We start from the raw sequence: 18,761 nt of genomic DNA, 5'->3' as shown, positions 1-18,761 counted from the left end.
GCACAGCAGCAGCAGGAGTGAGACTGCTCGGTGGGGTGGCATTGCAGCAGCAGGAGTGAGACTGCTCTGTGGGGTGGCACTGCAGCAGCAGGAGTGAGACTGCTCGGTGGGGTGGCATTGCAGCAGCAGGAGTGAGACTGCTCTGTGGAGTGGCATCGCAGCAGCAGGAGTGAGACTGCTCTGTGGGGTGGCATTGCAGCAGCAGGAGTGAGACTGCTCAGTGGGGTGGCATTGCAGCACCATGAGTGAGACTGCTCTGTGGGGTGGCATTGCAGCAGCAGGGGTGAGACTGCTCGGTGGGGTGGCATTGCAGCAGCAAGAGTGAGACTGCTCTGTGGAGTGGCATTGCAGCAGCAGGAATGAGACTGCTCTGTGGGGTGGCATTGCAGCAGCAGGAGTGAGACTGCTCTGTGGGGTGGCATTGCAGCAGCAGGAGTGAGACTGCTCGGTGGGGTGGCATTGCAGCAGCAGGAATGAGACTGCTCTGTGGGGTGGCATTGCAGCAGAAGGAGTGAGACTGCTCAGTGGGGTGGCATTGCAGCAGCAGGAGTGAGACTGCTCAGTGGGGTGGCATTGCAGCAGCAGGAATGAGACTGCTCTGTGGGGTGGCACTGCAGCAGCAGGAGTGAGACTGCTCTGTGGGGTGGCATTGCAGCAGCAGGAGTGAGACTGCTCTGTGGAGTGGCATTGCAGCAGCAGGAGTGAGACTGCTCTGTGGAGTGGCATTGCAGCAGCAGGAGTGAGACTGCTCTGTGGAGTGGCATTGCAGCAGCAGGAGTGAGACTGCTCGGTGGGGTGGCATTGCAGCAGCAGGAGTGAGACTGCTCGGTGGGGTGGCATTGCAGCAGCAGGAGTGAGACTGCTCGGTGGGGTGGCATTGCAGCAGCAGGAATGAGACTGCTCTGTGGGGTGGCACTGCAGCAGCAGGAGTGAGACTGCTCTGTGGAGTGGCATTGCAGCAGCAGGAGTGAGACTGCTCTGTGGAGTGGCATTGCAGCAGCAGTAGTGAGACTGCAGTCGGTGGGGTGGCATTGCAGCAGCAGGAGTGAGACTGCTCTGTGGGGTGGCACTGCAGCAGCAGGAGTGAGACTGCTCTGTGGGGTGGCATTGCAGCAGCAGGAGTGAGACTGCTCTGTGGGGTGGAACTGGGGTCTCCCCTCTGCAGTCGGTGGGGTGGCACTGCAGCAGCAGGAGTGAGACTGCAGTCGGTGGGGTGGCATTGCAGCAGCAGGAGTGAGACTGCTCTGTGGGGTGGCACTGGAGTCTCCCCCCTGCAGTCGGTGGGTGTAGCCAGCGCAGCAGGAATGGCTGCACATGAGATCAGTTATGATAATTCTCGGTGGTGTTTGCACACTGGGATCATGCACTGCCAGGCGTGTAGCTGTCACAGCCTGCCTTGTGGCTGCCAGCTGGTGGGAGAGAGCGCTGCCATCAGCTGTCACTCTCACCCCCTCCTCTGCCGCACCACCTGTCTGTCCCTTTAAATTTTAAATCCCCCCTCCTGAGCCATCGCTTAGTCAGTCACCGCGTGCCTCCAGGCAGCACAACAAGACTGCCGGCTAACATGGGCTCTATAGTGGCAAAGATCCTCCTGCCCACCATCAGCAGCCTGGCCCTGGTGCCCACTATCAGCATCGCCGCCAAGCGCAAGTTCCACATGGAGGCCATGGTCTACTTCTTCACCATGTTCTTCATCGCGGTAAGTGACCCTTATCTCATTACCCACAATCCTCTGGAAAGAAAGACTAGAACGTCCTGCAATCTGTCCCAGCAATTCACTCAAAGGGCTTGATTCACTAAACAGTGATAATTGAAATATCACACCTTATCAACGATCTCACACCTTATCAAAGTCAGCACACCTTATCAGAGTAGCATAGCGAGCGCTACGAACTTATGCCTGCTAATTGGCAATGGCGCTCGTCCTGCCCTGAGCCCCTGCGGGTTCGTATCGCTCGCTGTGCTACTCTGATAAGGGTTGACATTGTTGATAAGGTGTGATATCGTTGATAAGGTGCGATATCGTTGATAAGGTGTGATATCGTTGATAAGGTGTGATATCGTTGATAAGGTGTGATATCGTTGATAAAGGGCCGGATTCACAAAGCGGTGCTAACAGTTAGCACGCTAGTGAAAAGCCCTTTATCACGCCTAAACTCTGTTTAGGGCATGATAAGTTTAGGGGCCTGATTCACAAAGCGGTGCTAACAGTTAGCACGCTGGTGAAAAGCCCTTTATCATGCCTAAACTCAGTTTAGGCATGATAAGTTTAGGTGTGATAAGTTTAGGTGTGATAAGTTTAGGCATGATAAGTTTAGGTGTGATAAGTTTTTAGGCGTGATAAGTTTAAGCACCAACTGGGTTAGCACCGCAGTGCACAGCTGATCAAAAGTTTTGCGCTAGCAAAGTCTGGTGCACTTTGCATAGAGTTTAATGGCGCTGCTTTGCGTGCGGGACTTTGCGCGCGATCTAAACTTATCATGCCTAAACTTATCATGCCTAAACTGAGTTTAGGCATGATAAAAATGGTTATCACGCCTAGGGCTCGATTCACAAAGCGGTGCTAACCCAGTTAGCATGCCTAAAAGACTTTAGGCATGATAACCATTGCACCATGCTGGTGAAAAGCCAGTTTAGGCGTGATAAGTTTAGGTGTGATAAGTTTAGGTGTGATAAGTTTAGGCATGCTAAGTTTAGATAAGATTAGATCGCTTGCAAAGTCCCGCACGCAAAGCAGCGCCATTAAACTTTATACAAAGTGCACCAGTCTTTGCTAGCGTAAAACTTTTGATCAGCTGTGCACTGCGGTGCTAACGCAGTTGGCGCTTAAACTTAGCATGCCTAAACTTATCACACCTAAACTTATCATGCCTAAACTTATCACACCTAAACTTATCACACCTAAACTTATCATGCCTAAACTGAGTTTAGGCATGATAAAGGGCTTTTCACCAGCGTGCTAACTGTTAGCACCGCTTTGTGAATCAGGCCCCTAAAGTCTTTAACTGGGTTATCACCGCTTTGTGAATCGAGCCCAAGGTGTGATATCTTTGATAAGATGTGATATAATTGATAAGGGGCTTGATTCAGTAAACGGTGCTAACCCAGTTAGCACGCCTAAAGACTTTGGGCGTGATAACTAGGGTGCTAATTGGGTCAGCACCGTTTACTAAATTTACATCGCGCGCAAAGTCCCTCACTGAAAACTTTGCGTGCCCACAGCGCGGTGTGCGCGAAATGTTGCATCGCGGTGCGACGAAAACGGTGCGTTGATGCGCCTATAAGGTCGCATTGGGTGCGACTTTAACGTCACATGGTGCGACATTAAGGTCGCACCCAATGCGACCCTATAGGCGCATCGGGTGCGCTGTCTTCGCGGTGCGCGCGCAAAGTTTTGCGTGCGGGACTGTGCGCGCTATGTGAATTTAGTAAAGGGTGCTAACCCAGTTAGCACCCTAGTTATCACGCCTAAAGTCTTTAGATGTGAATTTATCATGCCTAAACTAACTTTAGGCATGCTATAGGGCTTTTCACAAGCGTGCTAACACTTAGCATGGTTTACTGAATCGAGCCCAAGGTGTGATAACTTTGATAAGGTGTGATATCATTGATAAGGGCCTCGATTCACCAAGCGGTGCTAACCCAGTTATCACGCCTAAAGGACTTTAGGCGTGATGACCTCTTCACCACTGAGTTAGCACCGTTTTTGGCTGCACTTCGCGCGAAGTTATCGCGCGCAAAGTTTTGCGCGCGCACCCGCACAGGCGCGCGCGCAAAGTCCCATAGGGTTTAATGGGCGCATCGCGCGAAGTGAGAGGCGCTTCGCGCGCACGCACGCGGGAGCGCGCGCAAAACTTTACGCGCGGAAACTTCGCGCGAAGCCCTTCTTATCATGCCTAAAGTGACTTTAGGCGTGAAGAGGGCCTTTTCACCACGGTGCTAACACTTTGCACCGCTTAGTAAATCGAGCCCTAGGTGTGATATCGTTGATAAGGTGTGATATCGTTGATAAGGTGTGATATCGTTGATAAGGTGTGATATCGTTGATAAGGTGTGATACCGTTGATAAGTTGTGACATTGTTGATAAGGGGCTCGATTCAAAAAGCGGTGCTAACCCAGTTAGAGTCTTTAGGCGTGATAACCATTGCACCACGCTGGTGAAAAGCCAGTTTAGGCGTGATAAGTTTAGGTGTGATAAGTTTAGGTGTGATAAGTTTAGGCATGATAAGTTTAGATAAGTGTAGATAGCGTGCAAAGTCCCGCACGCAAAGCAGCGCCATTAAACTCTATGCGAAGTGCACCAGACTTTGCTAGCGCAAAAGTTTTGATCAGCTGTGCACTGCGGTGCTAACCCAGTTGGTGCTTAAACTTATCATGCCTAAACTTATCACACCTAAACTTATCATGCCTAAACTTATCACACCTAAACTTATCACACCTAAACTGAGTTTAGGCGTGATAATGGACTTTTCACCAGCGTGCTAACTGGTAGCACCGCTTTGTGAATCAGGCTCTAGGTGTGATATTTGCATTATCACGGTTTTGTGTATCAAGCCCACAATGTGCTGAAACTTTGCACACAGCTATTCACCAACTTCCCTTCCGTAGTTCTATAGCACCGACATATCGCTGTGTGTACTGTTCCTACGCCTGCCAAAGATGCCCACAGCCCAGTGTCCTGATCCATGGGCAGACAATTAAGCCTGCTACACACTTTCAATGATGATTGGCCAATCACTGACCAATGTTACCTCCTCCGTGTTGTATGAGGGGCCAACAGATTGTGAGTACTATGAGCAGATTGTGTAGGAAACCCTCATATCTTGCAAATTTCAGCCGACCCAGGAAAGCAAGACTCTGAGCCAATCAAAGCGTCTGCTGGAGATACTTACAGGCTTATTAGTGAGAACCCAAAGGCATTATGGGCCATGGGGATGTGCTGTTAGGAGACATTTTTGCTTATCTCTGGTTGAGCTCGATGGACGTCAGTCTTTTTTCAACCCAAATAACTATGTAACTATAAGAATTATCTGTTGGACTATTGAGGCTGGTATACACATGCAATTTTGACCGGGCAACAATTGCCCAGCTTTACCCCCTTCATGTAGTATGACGGCCATCGGACTGTGAATACTATGAGCAGATTGCGTAGGTGAGCTCCACTACATGGAAGCTGTAAAGATGGCCAATCAAAATTGAAAGTAAGAACCATGTTTAGAGGACAAGTGTAGTGAGAAGTATATGGAGGCTGCAATATGCATTTCCTTGTAAACAATACCAGTTGCCTGGCAGCTCCGCTGATCTCTTTGGCTGCAGTAGTGTCTGAATCACACCAGGAACAAGCATGCAGCTAATCTGTCAGATCTGACAAGAATGTCAGAATCACCTTATCTGCTGCTGCATGCTTGTTCAGGGGCTATGGCTAGAGGCAGAGGATCAGCAGGGCTGCCGGGCAACTAGTATTATTTAGCAGGAAATAAATATGGCAGCCTCCATATCTCTCTCACTTAGATTGTCCTGTAACGGTCAGGCGTACTAAACGATTGTTTCTAAGGTTATCATTCTGGCCAAGGTCAGCGGTCAGTGAAGTTTCCTTCCATAATTTTGCCAGTGTTTTTACCAGAATGATGATGAATTATTTGTTTGGGTTGTTTGTATTTCTCGTCAGTGTCCTAGAAACGATTGACTATTACAGCGTTCATTTCTAGAACAGGGGATAAAATAGCTATAAGAACCAGTCCTTGTGGGAATAAAATAGCTATAAGAGCCAGTCCTTGTGGGGATACAATAGCTATAAGACCCAGTCCTTGTGGGGATACAATAGCTATAAGAACCAGTCCTTGTGGGGATACAATAGCTATAAGAACCAGTCCTTGTGGGAATAAAACAGCTATAAGAGCCAGTCCTTGTGGGGATACAATAGCTATAAGAACCAGTCCTTGTGGGGATACAATAGCTATAAGAACCAGTCCTTGTGGGGATACAATAGCTATAAGAGCCAGTCCTTGTGGGGATACAATAGCTATAAGAGCCAGTCCTTGTGGGGATACAATAGCTATAAGAGCCAGTCCTTGTGGGGATACAATAGCTATAAGAGCCAGTCCTTGTGGGGATACAATAGCTATAAGAGCCAGTCCTTGTGGGGATACAATAGCTATAAGAATCAGCCCTTGTGCGGATACAATAGCTATAAGAACCAGTCCTTGTGGGGATACAATAGCTATAAGAACCAGTCCTTGTGGGGGAATACAATAGCTATAAGAACCAGTCCTTGTGGGAATAAAACAGCTATAAGAGCCAGTCCTTGTGGGGATACAATAGCTATAAGAACCAGTCCTTGTGGGGATACAATAGCTATAAGAACCAGTCCTTGTGGGGATACAATAGCTGTAAGAGCCAGTCCTTGTGGGGATACAATAGCTATAAGAACCAGTCCTTGTGGGGATACAATAGCTATAAGAACCAGTTCTTGTGGGGATACAATAGCTATAAGAACCAGTCCTTGTGGGGATACAATAGCTATCAGAGCCAGTCCTTGTGGGGATACAATAGCTATAAGAACCAGTCCTTGTGGGGGTACAATAGCTATAAGAACCAGTCCTTGTGGGGATACAATAGCTATAAGAGCCAGTACTTGTGGGGATACAATAGCTATAAGAGCCAGTCCTTGTGGGGATACAATAGCTATAAGAACCAGTCCTTGTGGGGGTACAATAGCTATAAGAACCAGTCCTTGTGGGGATACAATAGCTATCAGAGCCAGTCCTTGTGGGAATAAAATAGCTATAAGAACCAGTCCTTGTGGGGACACAATAGCTATAAGACCTAGTCCTTGTGGGGATACAATAGCTATAAGACCCAGTCCTTGTGGGAATAAAATAGCTATAAGAACCAGTCCTTGTGGGGACACAATAGCTATAAGAACCAGTCCTTGTGGGGATACAATAGCTATAAGAACCAGTCCTTGTGGGGATACAATAGCTGTAAGAACCAGTCCTTGTGGGGATACAATAGCTATAAGAACCAGTCCTTGTGGGGATACAATAGCTATAAGAACCAGTCCTTGTGGGGATACAATAGCTATAAGAACCAGTCCTTGTGGGGATACAATAGCTATAAGAGCCAGTCCTTGTGGGGATAAAATAGCTGTAAGAACCAGTCCTTGTGGGGATACAATAGCTATAAGAGCCAGTCCATGTGGGGATACAATAGCTATAAGAACCAGTCCTTGTGGGGATACAATAGCTATAAGAACCAGTCCTTGTGGGGATACAATAGCTATAAGAACCAGTCCTTGTGGGGATACAATAGCTATCAGAGCCAGTCCTTGTGGGGATACAATAGCTATAAGAACCAGTCCTTGTGGGGGTACAATAGCTATAAGAACCAGTCCTTGTGGGGATACAATAGCTATAAGAGCCAGTCCTTGTGGGGATACAATAGCTATAAGAACCAGTCCTTGTGGGGATACAATAGCTATAAGAACCAGTCCTTGTGGGGATACAATAGCTATAAGAGCCAGTCCTTGTGGGGATACAATAGCTATAAGAGCCAGTCCTTGTGGGGATACAATAGCTATAAGAACCAGTCCTTGTGGGAATAAAATAGCTATAAGAACCAGTCCTTGTGGGGATACAATAGCTATAAGACCCAGCCCTTGTGGGGATACAATAGCTATAAGAACCAGTCCTTGTGGGGATACAATAGCTATAAGAACCAGTCCTTGTGGGGATACAATAGCTATAAGAGCCAGTCCTTGTGGGGGGATACAATAGCTATAAGAACCAGTCCTTGTGGGGATACAATAGCTATAAGAACCAGTCCTTGTGGGGATACAATAGCTATAAGAGCCAGTCCTTGTGGGGATACAATAGCTGTAAGAACCAGTCCTTGTGGGGATACAATAGCTATAAGAGCCAGTCCTTGTGGGGATACAATAGCTATAAGAGCCAGTCCTTGTGGGGATACAATAGCTATAAGAGCCAGTCCTTGTGGGGATACAATAGCTATAAGAACCAGTCCTTGTGGGGACACAATAGCTATAAGAACCAGTCCTTGTGGGGATACAATAGCTATAAGAGCCAGTCCTTGTGGGAATAAAATAGCTATAAGACCCAGTCCTTGTGGGAATACAATAGCTATAAGAACCAGTCCTTGTGGGAATACAATAGCTATAAGAACCAGTCCTTGTGGGGATACAATAGCTATAAGAACCAGTCCTTGTGGGGATACAATAGCTATAAGAGCCAGTCCTTGTGGGGATACAATAGCTATAAGAGCCAGTCCTTGTGGGGATACAATAGCTATAAGAGCCAGTCCTTGTGGGGATACAATAGCTATAAGAACCAGTCCTTGTGGGGACACAATAGCTATAAGAGCCAGTCCTTGTGGGGATACAATAGCTGTAAGAACCGGTCCTTGTGGGGATACAATAGCTATAAGAGCCAGTCCTTGTGGGGATACAATAGCTATAAGAACCAGTCCTTGTGGGGATACAATAGCTGTACGAACCAGTCCTTGTGGGGATACAATAGCTATAAGAGCCAGTCCTTGTGGGGATACAATAGCTATAAGAACCAGTCCTTGTGGGGACACAATAGCTATAAGAGCCAGTCCTTGTGGGGATACAATAGCTATAAGAGCCAGTCCTTGTGGGGATACAATAGCTATAAGAACCAGTCCTTGTGGGGACACAATAGCTATAAGACCCAGTCCTTGTGGGGATACAATAGCTATCAGAGCCAGTCCTTGTGGGGATACAATAGCTATAAGAACCAGTCCTTGTGGGGGTACAATAGCTATAAGAACCAGTCCTTGTGGGGATACAATAGCTATAAGAGCCAGTACTTGTGGGGATACAATAGCTATAAGAGCCAGTCCTTGTGGGGATACAATAGCTATAAGAACCAGTCCTTGTGGGGGTACAATAGCTATAAGAACCAGTCCTTGTGGGGATACAATAGCTATCAGAGCCAGTCCTTGTGGGAATAAAATAGCTATAAGAACCAGTCCTTGTGGGGACACAATAGCTATAAGACCTAGTCCTTGTGGGGATACAATAGCTATAAGACCCAGTCCTTGTGGGAATAAAATAGCTATAAGAACCAGTCCTTGTGGGGACACAATAGCTATAAGAACCAGTCCTTGTGGGGATACAATAGCTATAAGAACCAGTCCTTGTGGGGATACAATAGCTGTAAGAACCAGTCCTTGTGGGGATACAATAGCTATAAGAACCAGTCCTTGTGGGGATACAATAGCTATAAGAACCAGTCCTTGTGGGGATACAATAGCTATAAGAACCAGTCCTTGTGGGGATACAATAGCTATAAGAGCCAGTCCTTGTGGGGATAAAATAGCTGTAAGAACCAGTCCTTGTGGGGATACAATAGCTATAAGAGCCAGTCCATGTGGGGATACAATAGCTATAAGAACCAGTCCTTGTGGGGATACAATAGCTATAAGAACCAGTCCTTGTGGGGATACAATAGCTATAAGAACCAGTCCTTGTGGGGATACAATAGCTATCAGAGCCAGTCCTTGTGGGGATACAATAGCTATAAGAACCAGTCCTTGTGGGGGTACAATAGCTATAAGAACCAGTCCTTGTGGGGATACAATAGCTATAAGAGCCAGTCCTTGTGGGGATACAATAGCTATAAGAACCAGTCCTTGTGGGGATACAATAGCTATAAGAACCAGTCCTTGTGGGGATACAATAGCTATAAGAGCCAGTCCTTGTGGGGATACAATAGCTATAAGAGCCAGTCCTTGTGGGGATACAATAGCTATAAGAACCAGTCCTTGTGGGAATAAAATAGCTATAAGAACCAGTCCTTGTGGGGATACAATAGCTATAAGACCCAGCCCTTGTGGGGATACAATAGCTATAAGAACCAGTCCTTGTGGGGATACAATAGCTATAAGAACCAGTCCTTGTGGGGATACAATAGCTATAAGAGCCAGTCCTTGTGGGGGGATACAATAGCTATAAGAACCAGTCCTTGTGGGGATACAATAGCTATAAGAACCAGTCCTTGTGGGGATACAATAGCTATAAGAGCCAGTCCTTGTGGGGATACAATAGCTGTAAGAACCAGTCCTTGTGGGGATACAATAGCTATAAGAGCCAGTCCTTGTGGGGATACAATAGCTATAAGAGCCAGTCCTTGTGGGGATACAATAGCTATAAGAGCCAGTCCTTGTGGGGATACAATAGCTATAAGAACCAGTCCTTGTGGGGACACAATAGCTATAAGAACCAGTCCTTGTGGGGATACAATAGCTATAAGAGCCAGTCCTTGTGGGAATAAAATAGCTATAAGACCCAGTCCTTGTGGGAATACAATAGCTATAAGAACCAGTCCTTGTGGGAATACAATAGCTATAAGAACCAGTCCTTGTGGGGATACAATAGCTATAAGAACCAGTCCTTGTGGGGATACAATAGCTATAAGAGCCAGTCCTTGTGGGGATACAATAGCTATAAGAGCCAGTCCTTGTGGGGATACAATAGCTATAAGAGCCAGTCCTTGTGGGGATACAATAGCTATAAGAACCAGTCCTTGTGGGGACACAATAGCTATAAGAGCCAGTCCTTGTGGGGATACAATAGCTGTAAGAACCGGTCCTTGTGGGGATACAATAGCTATAAGAGCCAGTCCTTGTGGGGATACAATAGCTATAAGAACCAGTCCTTGTGGGGATACAATAGCTGTACGAACCAGTCCTTGTGGGGATACAATAGCTATAAGAGCCAGTCCTTGTGGGGATACAATAGCTATAAGAACCAGTCCTTGTGGGGACACAATAGCTATAAGAGCCAGTCCTTGTGGGGATACAATAGCTATAAGAGCCAGTCCTTGTGGGGATACAATAGCTATAAGAACCAGTCCTTGTGGGGACACAATAGCTATAAGACCCAGTCCTTGTGGGGATACAATAGCTGTAAGAACCAGTCCTTGTGGGAATAAAATAGCTATAAGAACCAGTCCTTGTGGGGACACAATAGCTATAAGAACCAGTCCTTGTGGGGATACAATAGCTATAAGAGCCAGTCCTTGTGGGAATAAAATAGCTATAAGACCCAGTCCTTGTGGGAATACAATAGCTATAAGACCCAGCCCTTGTGGGGATACAATAGCTATAAGAACCAGTCCTTGTGGGGATACAATAGCTATAAGAGCCAGTCCTTGTGGGGGGATACAATAGCTATAAGAACCAGTCCTTGTGGGGATACAATAGCTATAAGAACCAGTCCTTGTGGGGATACAATAGCTATAAGAGCCAGTCCTTGTGGGGATACAATAGCTATAAGACCCAGCCCTTGTGGGGATACAATAGCTATAAGAACCAGTCCTTGTGGGGATACAATAGCTATAAGACCCAGTCCTTGTGGGAATACAATAGCTATAAGAACCAGTCCTTGTGGGAATACAATAGCTATAAGAGCCAGTCCTTGTGGGGATACAATAGCTGTAAGAACCAGTCCTTGTGGGGATACAATAGCTATAAGAACCAGTCCTTGTGGGGATACAATAGCTGTACGAACCAGTCCTTGTGGGGATACAATAGCTATAAGAGCCAGTCCTTGTGGGGATACAATAGCTATAAGAGCCAGTCCTTGTGGGGATACAATAGCTATAAGAACCAGTCCTTGTGGGGATACAATAGCTGTACGAACCAGTCCTTGTGGGGATACAATAGCTATAAGAGCCAGTCCTTGTGGGGATACAATAGCTATAAGAGCCAGTCCTTGTGGGGGTACAATAGCTATAAGAGCCAGTCCTTGTGGGGATACAATAGCTATAAGAGCCAGTCCTTGTGGGGATACAATAGCTATAAGAACCAGTCCTTGTGGGGATACAATAGCTGTACGAACCAGTCCTTGTGGGGATACAATAGCTATAAGAACCAGTCCTTGTGGGGATACAATAGCTGTACGAACCAGTCCTTGTGGGGATACAATAGCTATAAGAGCCAGTCCTTGTGGGGATACAATAGCTATAAGAGCCAGTCCTTGTGGGGATACAATAGCTATAAGAGCCAGTCCTTGTGGGGATACAATAGCTATAAGAGCCAGTCCTTGTGGGGATACAATAGCTATAAGACCCAGTCCTTGTGGGGATACAATAGCTATAAGACCCAGCCCTTGTGGGGATACAATAGCTATAAGAACCAGTCCTTGTGGGGATACAATAGCTATAAGACCCAGTCCTTGTGGGAATAAAATAGCTATAAGAACCAGTCCTTGTGGGGACACAATAGCTATAAGAGCCAGTCCTTGTGGGAATAAAATAGCTATAAGAACCAGTCCTTGTGGGGATACAATAGCTATAAGAACCAGTCCTTGTGGGGATACAATAGCTATAAGAACCAGTCCTTGTGAGGATACAATAGCTATAAGAACCAGTCCTTGTGGGGATACAATAGCTATAAGAGCCAGTCCTTGTGGGGATACAATAGCTATAAGAACCAGTCCTTGTGGGGATACAATAGCTATAAGAACCAGTCCTTGTGAGGATACAATAGCTATAAGAACCAGTCCTTGTGAGGATACAATAGCTATAAGAACCAGTCCTTGTGGGGATACAATAGCTATAAGAGCCAGTCCTTGTGGGGATACAATAGCTATAAGAACCAGTCCTTGTGGGAATAAAATAGCTATAAGAACCAGTCCTTGTGGGGATACAATAGCTATAAGAGCCAGTCCTTGTGGGGATACAATAGCTATAAGAACCAGTCCTTGTGGGGATACAATAGCTATAAGAACCAGTCCTTGTGGGGATACAATAGCTATAAGAGCCAGTCCTTGTGGGGATACAATAGCTATAAGAACCAGTCCTTGTGGGGATACAATAGCTATAAGAACCAGTCCTTGTGGGGATACAATAGCTATAAGAGCCAGTCCTTGTGGGGATACAATAGCTGTAAGAACCAGTCCTTGTGGGAATAAAATAGCTATAAGAGCCAGTCCTTGTGGGGACACAATAGCTATAAGAACCAGTCCTTGTGGGGATACAATAGCTATAAGAACCAGTCCTTGTGGGGACACAATAGCTATAAGAGCCAGTCCTTGTGGGGATACAATAGCTGTAAGAACTAGTCCTTGTGGGGATACAATAGCTATAAGAGCCAGTCCTTGTGGGAATAAAATAGCTATAAGAACCAGTCCTTGTGGGGACACAATAGCTATAAGAACCAGTCCTTGTGGGGATACAATAGCTATAAGAGCCAGTCCTTGTGGGGATACAATAGCTATAAGAACCAGTCCTTGTGGGGATACAATAGCTATAAGAGCCAGCCCTTGTGGGGGTACAATAGCTATAAGAGCCAGTCCTTGTGGGGATACAATAGCTATAAGAGCCAGTCCTTGTGGGGATACAATAGCTATAAGAGCCAGTCCTTGTGGGGATACAATAGCTATAAGAGCCAGTCCTTGTGGGGATACAATAGCTATAAGAACCAGTCCTTGTGGGGACACAATAGCTATAAGACCCAGTCCTTGTGGGGATACAATAGCTGTAAGAACCAGTCCTTGTGGGAATAAAATAGCTATAAGAACCAGTCCTTGTGGGGACACAATAGCTATAAGAACCAGTCCTTGTGGGGATACAATAGCTATAAGAGCCAGTCCTTGTGGGAATAAAATAGCTATAAGAACCAGTCCTTGTGGGAATACAATAGCTATAAGAACCAGTCCTTGTGGGAATACAATAGCTATAAGAACCAGTCCTTGTGTGGATACAATAGCTATAAGACCCAGTCCTTGTGGGAATACAATAGCTATAAGAACCAGTCCTTGTGGGAATACAATAGCTATAAGAACCAGTCCTTGTGGGGATACAATAGCTATAAGAACCAGTCCTTGTGGGGATACAATAGCTATAAGAACCAGTCCTTGTGGGGATACAATAGCTATAAGAGCCAGTCCTTGTGGGGGGATACAATAGCTATAAGAACCAGTCCTTGTGGGGATACAATAGCTGTAAGAACCAGTCCTTGTGGGGATACAATAGCTATAAGAACCAGTCCTTGTGGGGATACAATAGCTATAAGAGCCAGTCCTTGTGGGGGGATACAATAGCTATAAGAACCAGTCCTTGTGGGGATACAATAGCTGTAAGAACCAGTCCTTGTGGGGATACAATAGCTATAAGAACCAGTCCTTGTGGGGATACAATAGCTATAAGAGCCAGTCCTTGTGGGGGGATACAATAGCTATAAGAACCAGTCCTTGTGGGGATACAATAGCTATAAGAGCCAGTCCTTGTGGGGATACAATAGCTATAAGAACCAGTCATTGTGGGAATAAAATAGTTATAAGAACCAGTCCTTGTGGGGATACAATAGCTATAAGAGCCAGTCCTTGTGGGGATACAATAGCTATAAGAACCAGTCCTTGTGGGGATACAATAGCTATAAGAGCCAGTCCTTGTGGGGATACAATAGCTATAAAAACCAGTCATTGTGGGAATAAAATAGTTATAAGAACCAGTCCTTGTGGGAATAAAATAGTTATAAGAACCAGTCCTTGTGGGGATACAATAGCTATAAGAACCAGTCCTTGTGGGGATACAATAGCTATAAGAACCAGTCCTTGTGGGGATACAATAGCTATAAGAACCAGTCCTTGTGGGGATACAATAGCTATAAGAACCAGTCCTTGTGGGGATACAATAGCTATAAGAACCAGTCCTTGTGGGGATACAATAGCTATAAGAGCCAGTCCTTGTGGGGATACAATAGCTATAAGAACCAGTCCTTGTGGGGATACAATAGCTATAAGAGCCAGTCCTTGTGGGGATACAATAGCTATAAGAACCAGTCCTTGTGGGGATACAATAGCTATAAGAACCAGTCCTTGTGGGGATACAATAGCTATAAGAACCAGTCCTTGTGGGGCTACAATAGCTATAAGAACCAGTCCTTGTGGGAATACAATAGCCATAGGAGCCAGTCCTTGTGGGGATACAATAGCTATAAGAACCAGTCCTTGTGGGGATACAATAGCTATAAGAACCAGTCCTTGTGGGGATACAATAGCTATAAGAGCCAGTCCTTGTGGGGATACAATAGCTATAAGAGCCAGTCCTTGTGGGAAAACAATAGCTATAAGAGCCAGTCCTTGTGGGGATACAATAGCTATAAGAACCAGTCCTTGTGGGGATACAATAGCTATAAGAACCAGTCCTTGTGGGGATACAATAGCTATAAGAGCCAGTCCTTGTGGGGATACAATAGCTATAAGAGCCAGTCCTTGTGGGGATACAATAGCTATAAGAACCAGTCCTTGTGGGGATACAATAGCTATAAGAGCCAGTCCTTGTGGGGATACAATAGCTATAAGAGCCAGTCCTTGTGGGGATACAATAGCTATAAGAACCAGTCCTTGTGGGGATACAATAGCTATAAGAGCCAGTCCTTGTGGGGATACAATAGCTATAAGACCCAGTCCTTGTGGGGATACAATAGCTATAAGAACCAGTCCTTGTGAGGATACAATAGCTATAAGAACCAGTCCTTGTGGGGATACAATAGCTATAAGAACCAGTCCTTGTGGGGATACAATAGCTATAAGAGCCAGTCCTTGTGGGGATACAATAGCTATAAGAACCAGTCCTTGTGGGGATACAATAGCTATAAGAGCCAGTCCTTGTGGGGATACAATAGCTATAAGAGCCAGTGCTTGTGGGGATACAATAGCTATAAGACCCAGTCCTTGTGGGGATACAATAGCTATAAGAACCAGTCCTTGTGAGGATACAATAGCTATAAGAACCAGTCCTTGTGGGGATACAATAGCTATAAGAACCAGTCCTTGTGGGGATACAATAGCTATAAGAGCCAGTCCTTGTGGGGATACAATAGCTATAAGAGCCAGTCCTTGTGGGGATACAATAGCTATAAGAACCAGTCCTTGTGGGGATACAATAGCTATAAGAGCCAGTCCTTGTGGGAATAAAATAGCTATAAGACCCAGTCCTTGTGGGGATACAATAGCTATAAGAGCCAGTCCTTGTGGGGATACAATAGCTATAAGAGCCAGTCCTTGTGGGGATACAATAGCTATAAGACCCAGTCCTTGTGGGGATACAATAGCTATAAGAACCAGTCCTTGTGGGGATACAATAGCTATAAGAACCAGTCCTTGTGGGGATACAATAGCTATAAGAACCAGTCCTTGTGGGGATACAATAGCTATAAGAGCCAGTCCTTGTGGGGATACAATAGCTATAAGAGCCAGTCCTTGTGGGGATACAATAGCTATAAGAACCAGTCCTTGTGGGGATACAATAGCTATAAGAGCCAGTCCTTGTGGGGATACAATAGCTATAAGAGCCAGTCCTTGTGGTCTTCCGGAGCAGGCGGTGGTAGATGGCGTGTTGTGAGCGCTGGGCGTGCACCTGGCGCCGTTCATCCGCTCACAGAATGCTTGTGTTTGCATTGTGCGCGGGTGAATCAGTCAGATTTCGGACATTCCAGAGTATTTTGGGAGAGGCCCTTTAAACACATGCGGCTGTGGTCTGATGGCCGACCTCAGCTGTGGCACCTGTCCCCCCAGGGCTGTGGCCAGGAATGTGGAGGGTGTAGTGATGGCTTGTGTCTTTGTCTCCGCAGATGTACCATGCCTGTGAGGGTCCCGGCCTCTCTGTCATCTGCTTCATGGGATACGATCTGCTGGAATACTTCAGTGTCTACAGCACAGCCTTGTCCATGTGGGTGTCGCTCATCGGTAAGACCGCCTGCGCCACCAAAATACCGATTTATCGCCTAAAGAATAGAAATATCGAATGTGGAGAGCCTGGTACACCGCGTGCAATCTTTACATCAGATCCTATGCAAGCGACTGATCAGATCGATATTCAGATCTGACATCAATCGAGTACTCAAGAAAGCTGGTTACACAAAGGCGATTTCTTTCAAATTCCGATTAGATTTCTGATCATTTTTCCAATTGAATATTGATCGATAATGGAGCGAAAGGACATACACACAGATCTGCTTCCGATCGAGAAATTGGTTAATTTACGGGCCCCTAGACTCTCTGCAGGCCCTGGGCAACTGCCTAGGATTGCCCTGTGGATGATCCGGCTCTCCTTGGGATTGGTCGCCGGCAATCAGTAGGCTGCATATATTTTTTTGCCCAATCCTATCTTTTTCTCGATTGGAAGTAGAATTTTGACGTAAAAATTGTCAGGCGTGTACTAGCCTTAACTTTTACACACCCCAAAATGCATTAAAGAGACACTGAAGCGGAAAAAAATATATATGATATAATGAATTGGTTGTGTACTATGAATAATTACTAGAAGTTTAGCAGCAAAGAAAATATTCTCATATTTTTATTTTCAGGTATATAGTGTTTGTTCTAACATTGCATCATTCTCTAATATGTGCAGATTACACAACACTCAGCATTCAAAATGATTCTTTCAGAGCAGTCTGTGAAGTAATGACCTCTCCTCTAGCAGAGAAAAAGTAAATAGTCCAGGAACAGTTGAGATAATAAAAGTCAGATAACCGCCCTCTCCACGACTTTGAAAGTCACAGAGCTTAATGGCTTTTTTGCATAGAGATAACAACTGGAGTTTCTTAACTCTTCCTGTACTGGAAACAATTAGACTGATGTATCTGATCTTAATGTTTTATTTCTTAGCTGTACTACACATACAAATCATAATATCATATATTTTTTTTCGCTTCAGTGTCTCTTTAAAGAGGAGCCGAACTCGTGCACAGGACAGAGGGAAAACATAGAGGAATGCACCCTGTGTGTATGTAGAGAGTTTAGCCTGTCTAATACCCCCTCATCTGTAACTAATCACAAGTTGCAATCTGATCTCTCCTCATGTGTCACCTGACTGCCACGGCAGAGATGGCAGATAAGCTCATTTTAAAGCACATGATGTTAACAATATGTCTGCTTCCATGAAAGCAGGAGGTAGACACACTGTAGATTTATTGCAGGATTTGCATCAGCTGTAACAAAGGAATGTATTTCTGTAAAGTTTATTATACTGTTGCTTATCTTTTAGAGAAGAGAGGACATTCTGAATTCAGGTCCTGGATTGCATCCCCTGTTTAGGAAGTGTAGATACAGAGATCTGGTCATTGTAGCCGAGTAAAGTGATGTCACTTTCTGTCTACCCAAAGTAGTGAAGAGATTGGTCCGCTGGATTAGACATGGACCATCATTGCCCCGCCCCTGACCAATAGAAGCTCCACCTCCTGTCCACCTCTAAGCTTCTTTGCATAGACATTTGAATGGCCCAATACTAAGCTGCATACATTTTGCATGCAAGCCAGAATTTGTTGTCTCTTACTGACCATCTCCAGTATACAGATTTAGTATGAAGCCCCCTTCCCAAGCACAACCCTACAAAGATCATTTACCAGACCAATAATCCTAACAAGATTTCTGCTAGAAATCCTGTCTAGAAACTCTGATCATGTGACCAGGAGACTGGAGTTTGGCCAGGTGTGTGGTTGGGGCTTCTCGTCACTGGACGGCATCATCCCCACTGTTCAGACAGGGAGGGGGCGGGGCACAGACAGAATCTCTATGAGAGAATTGTAACTTGTAGCACAGACCGTCCTCGGTGGAAGAAGTGGCTGGTGTCTGGGTTACTGACCAGGAATCTTACATAAAGGAACCAAGGTGCTTTAACACGTCAGTCAGAGCACCTGATCTGCTGCATGCTTGTTCAGGGGCTGTGGCTAAATGTATTGGAGGTAGAGGATCAGCAGGACTGCCAGG

The 18,761-nt window shown here is 45.7% G+C and overlaps 1 protein-coding gene across 1 annotated transcript in view; it reads left to right on the top strand.

Annotated features, from left to right (window-relative positions):
* Positions 1-1,439: 1,439 nt before the first annotated feature.
* Positions 1,440-18,761, top strand: part of MYMK (myomaker, myoblast fusion factor) — a 25,374-nt gene continuing 8,052 nt past the window's right edge. The window contains exons 1-2 of the mRNA XM_068249956.1: positions 1,440-1,699; positions 16,622-16,736. Of these exons, the coding sequence (XP_068106057.1) occupies positions 1,565-1,699; positions 16,622-16,736 (250 nt within the window). The 5' untranslated portion in view covers positions 1,440-1,564. The remainder of the gene's footprint in view (positions 1,700-16,621; positions 16,737-18,761) is intronic.

Source organism: Hyperolius riggenbachi, chromosome 8, assembly GCF_040937935.1.
Source record: "Hyperolius riggenbachi isolate aHypRig1 chromosome 8, aHypRig1.pri, whole genome shotgun sequence".
Lineage (NCBI taxonomy): Eukaryota > Metazoa > Chordata > Amphibia > Anura > Hyperoliidae > Hyperolius > Hyperolius riggenbachi.
The sequence above is the reverse complement of the archived record's forward strand: the minus strand, read 5'-3'. Positions and strand labels throughout refer to the sequence as shown.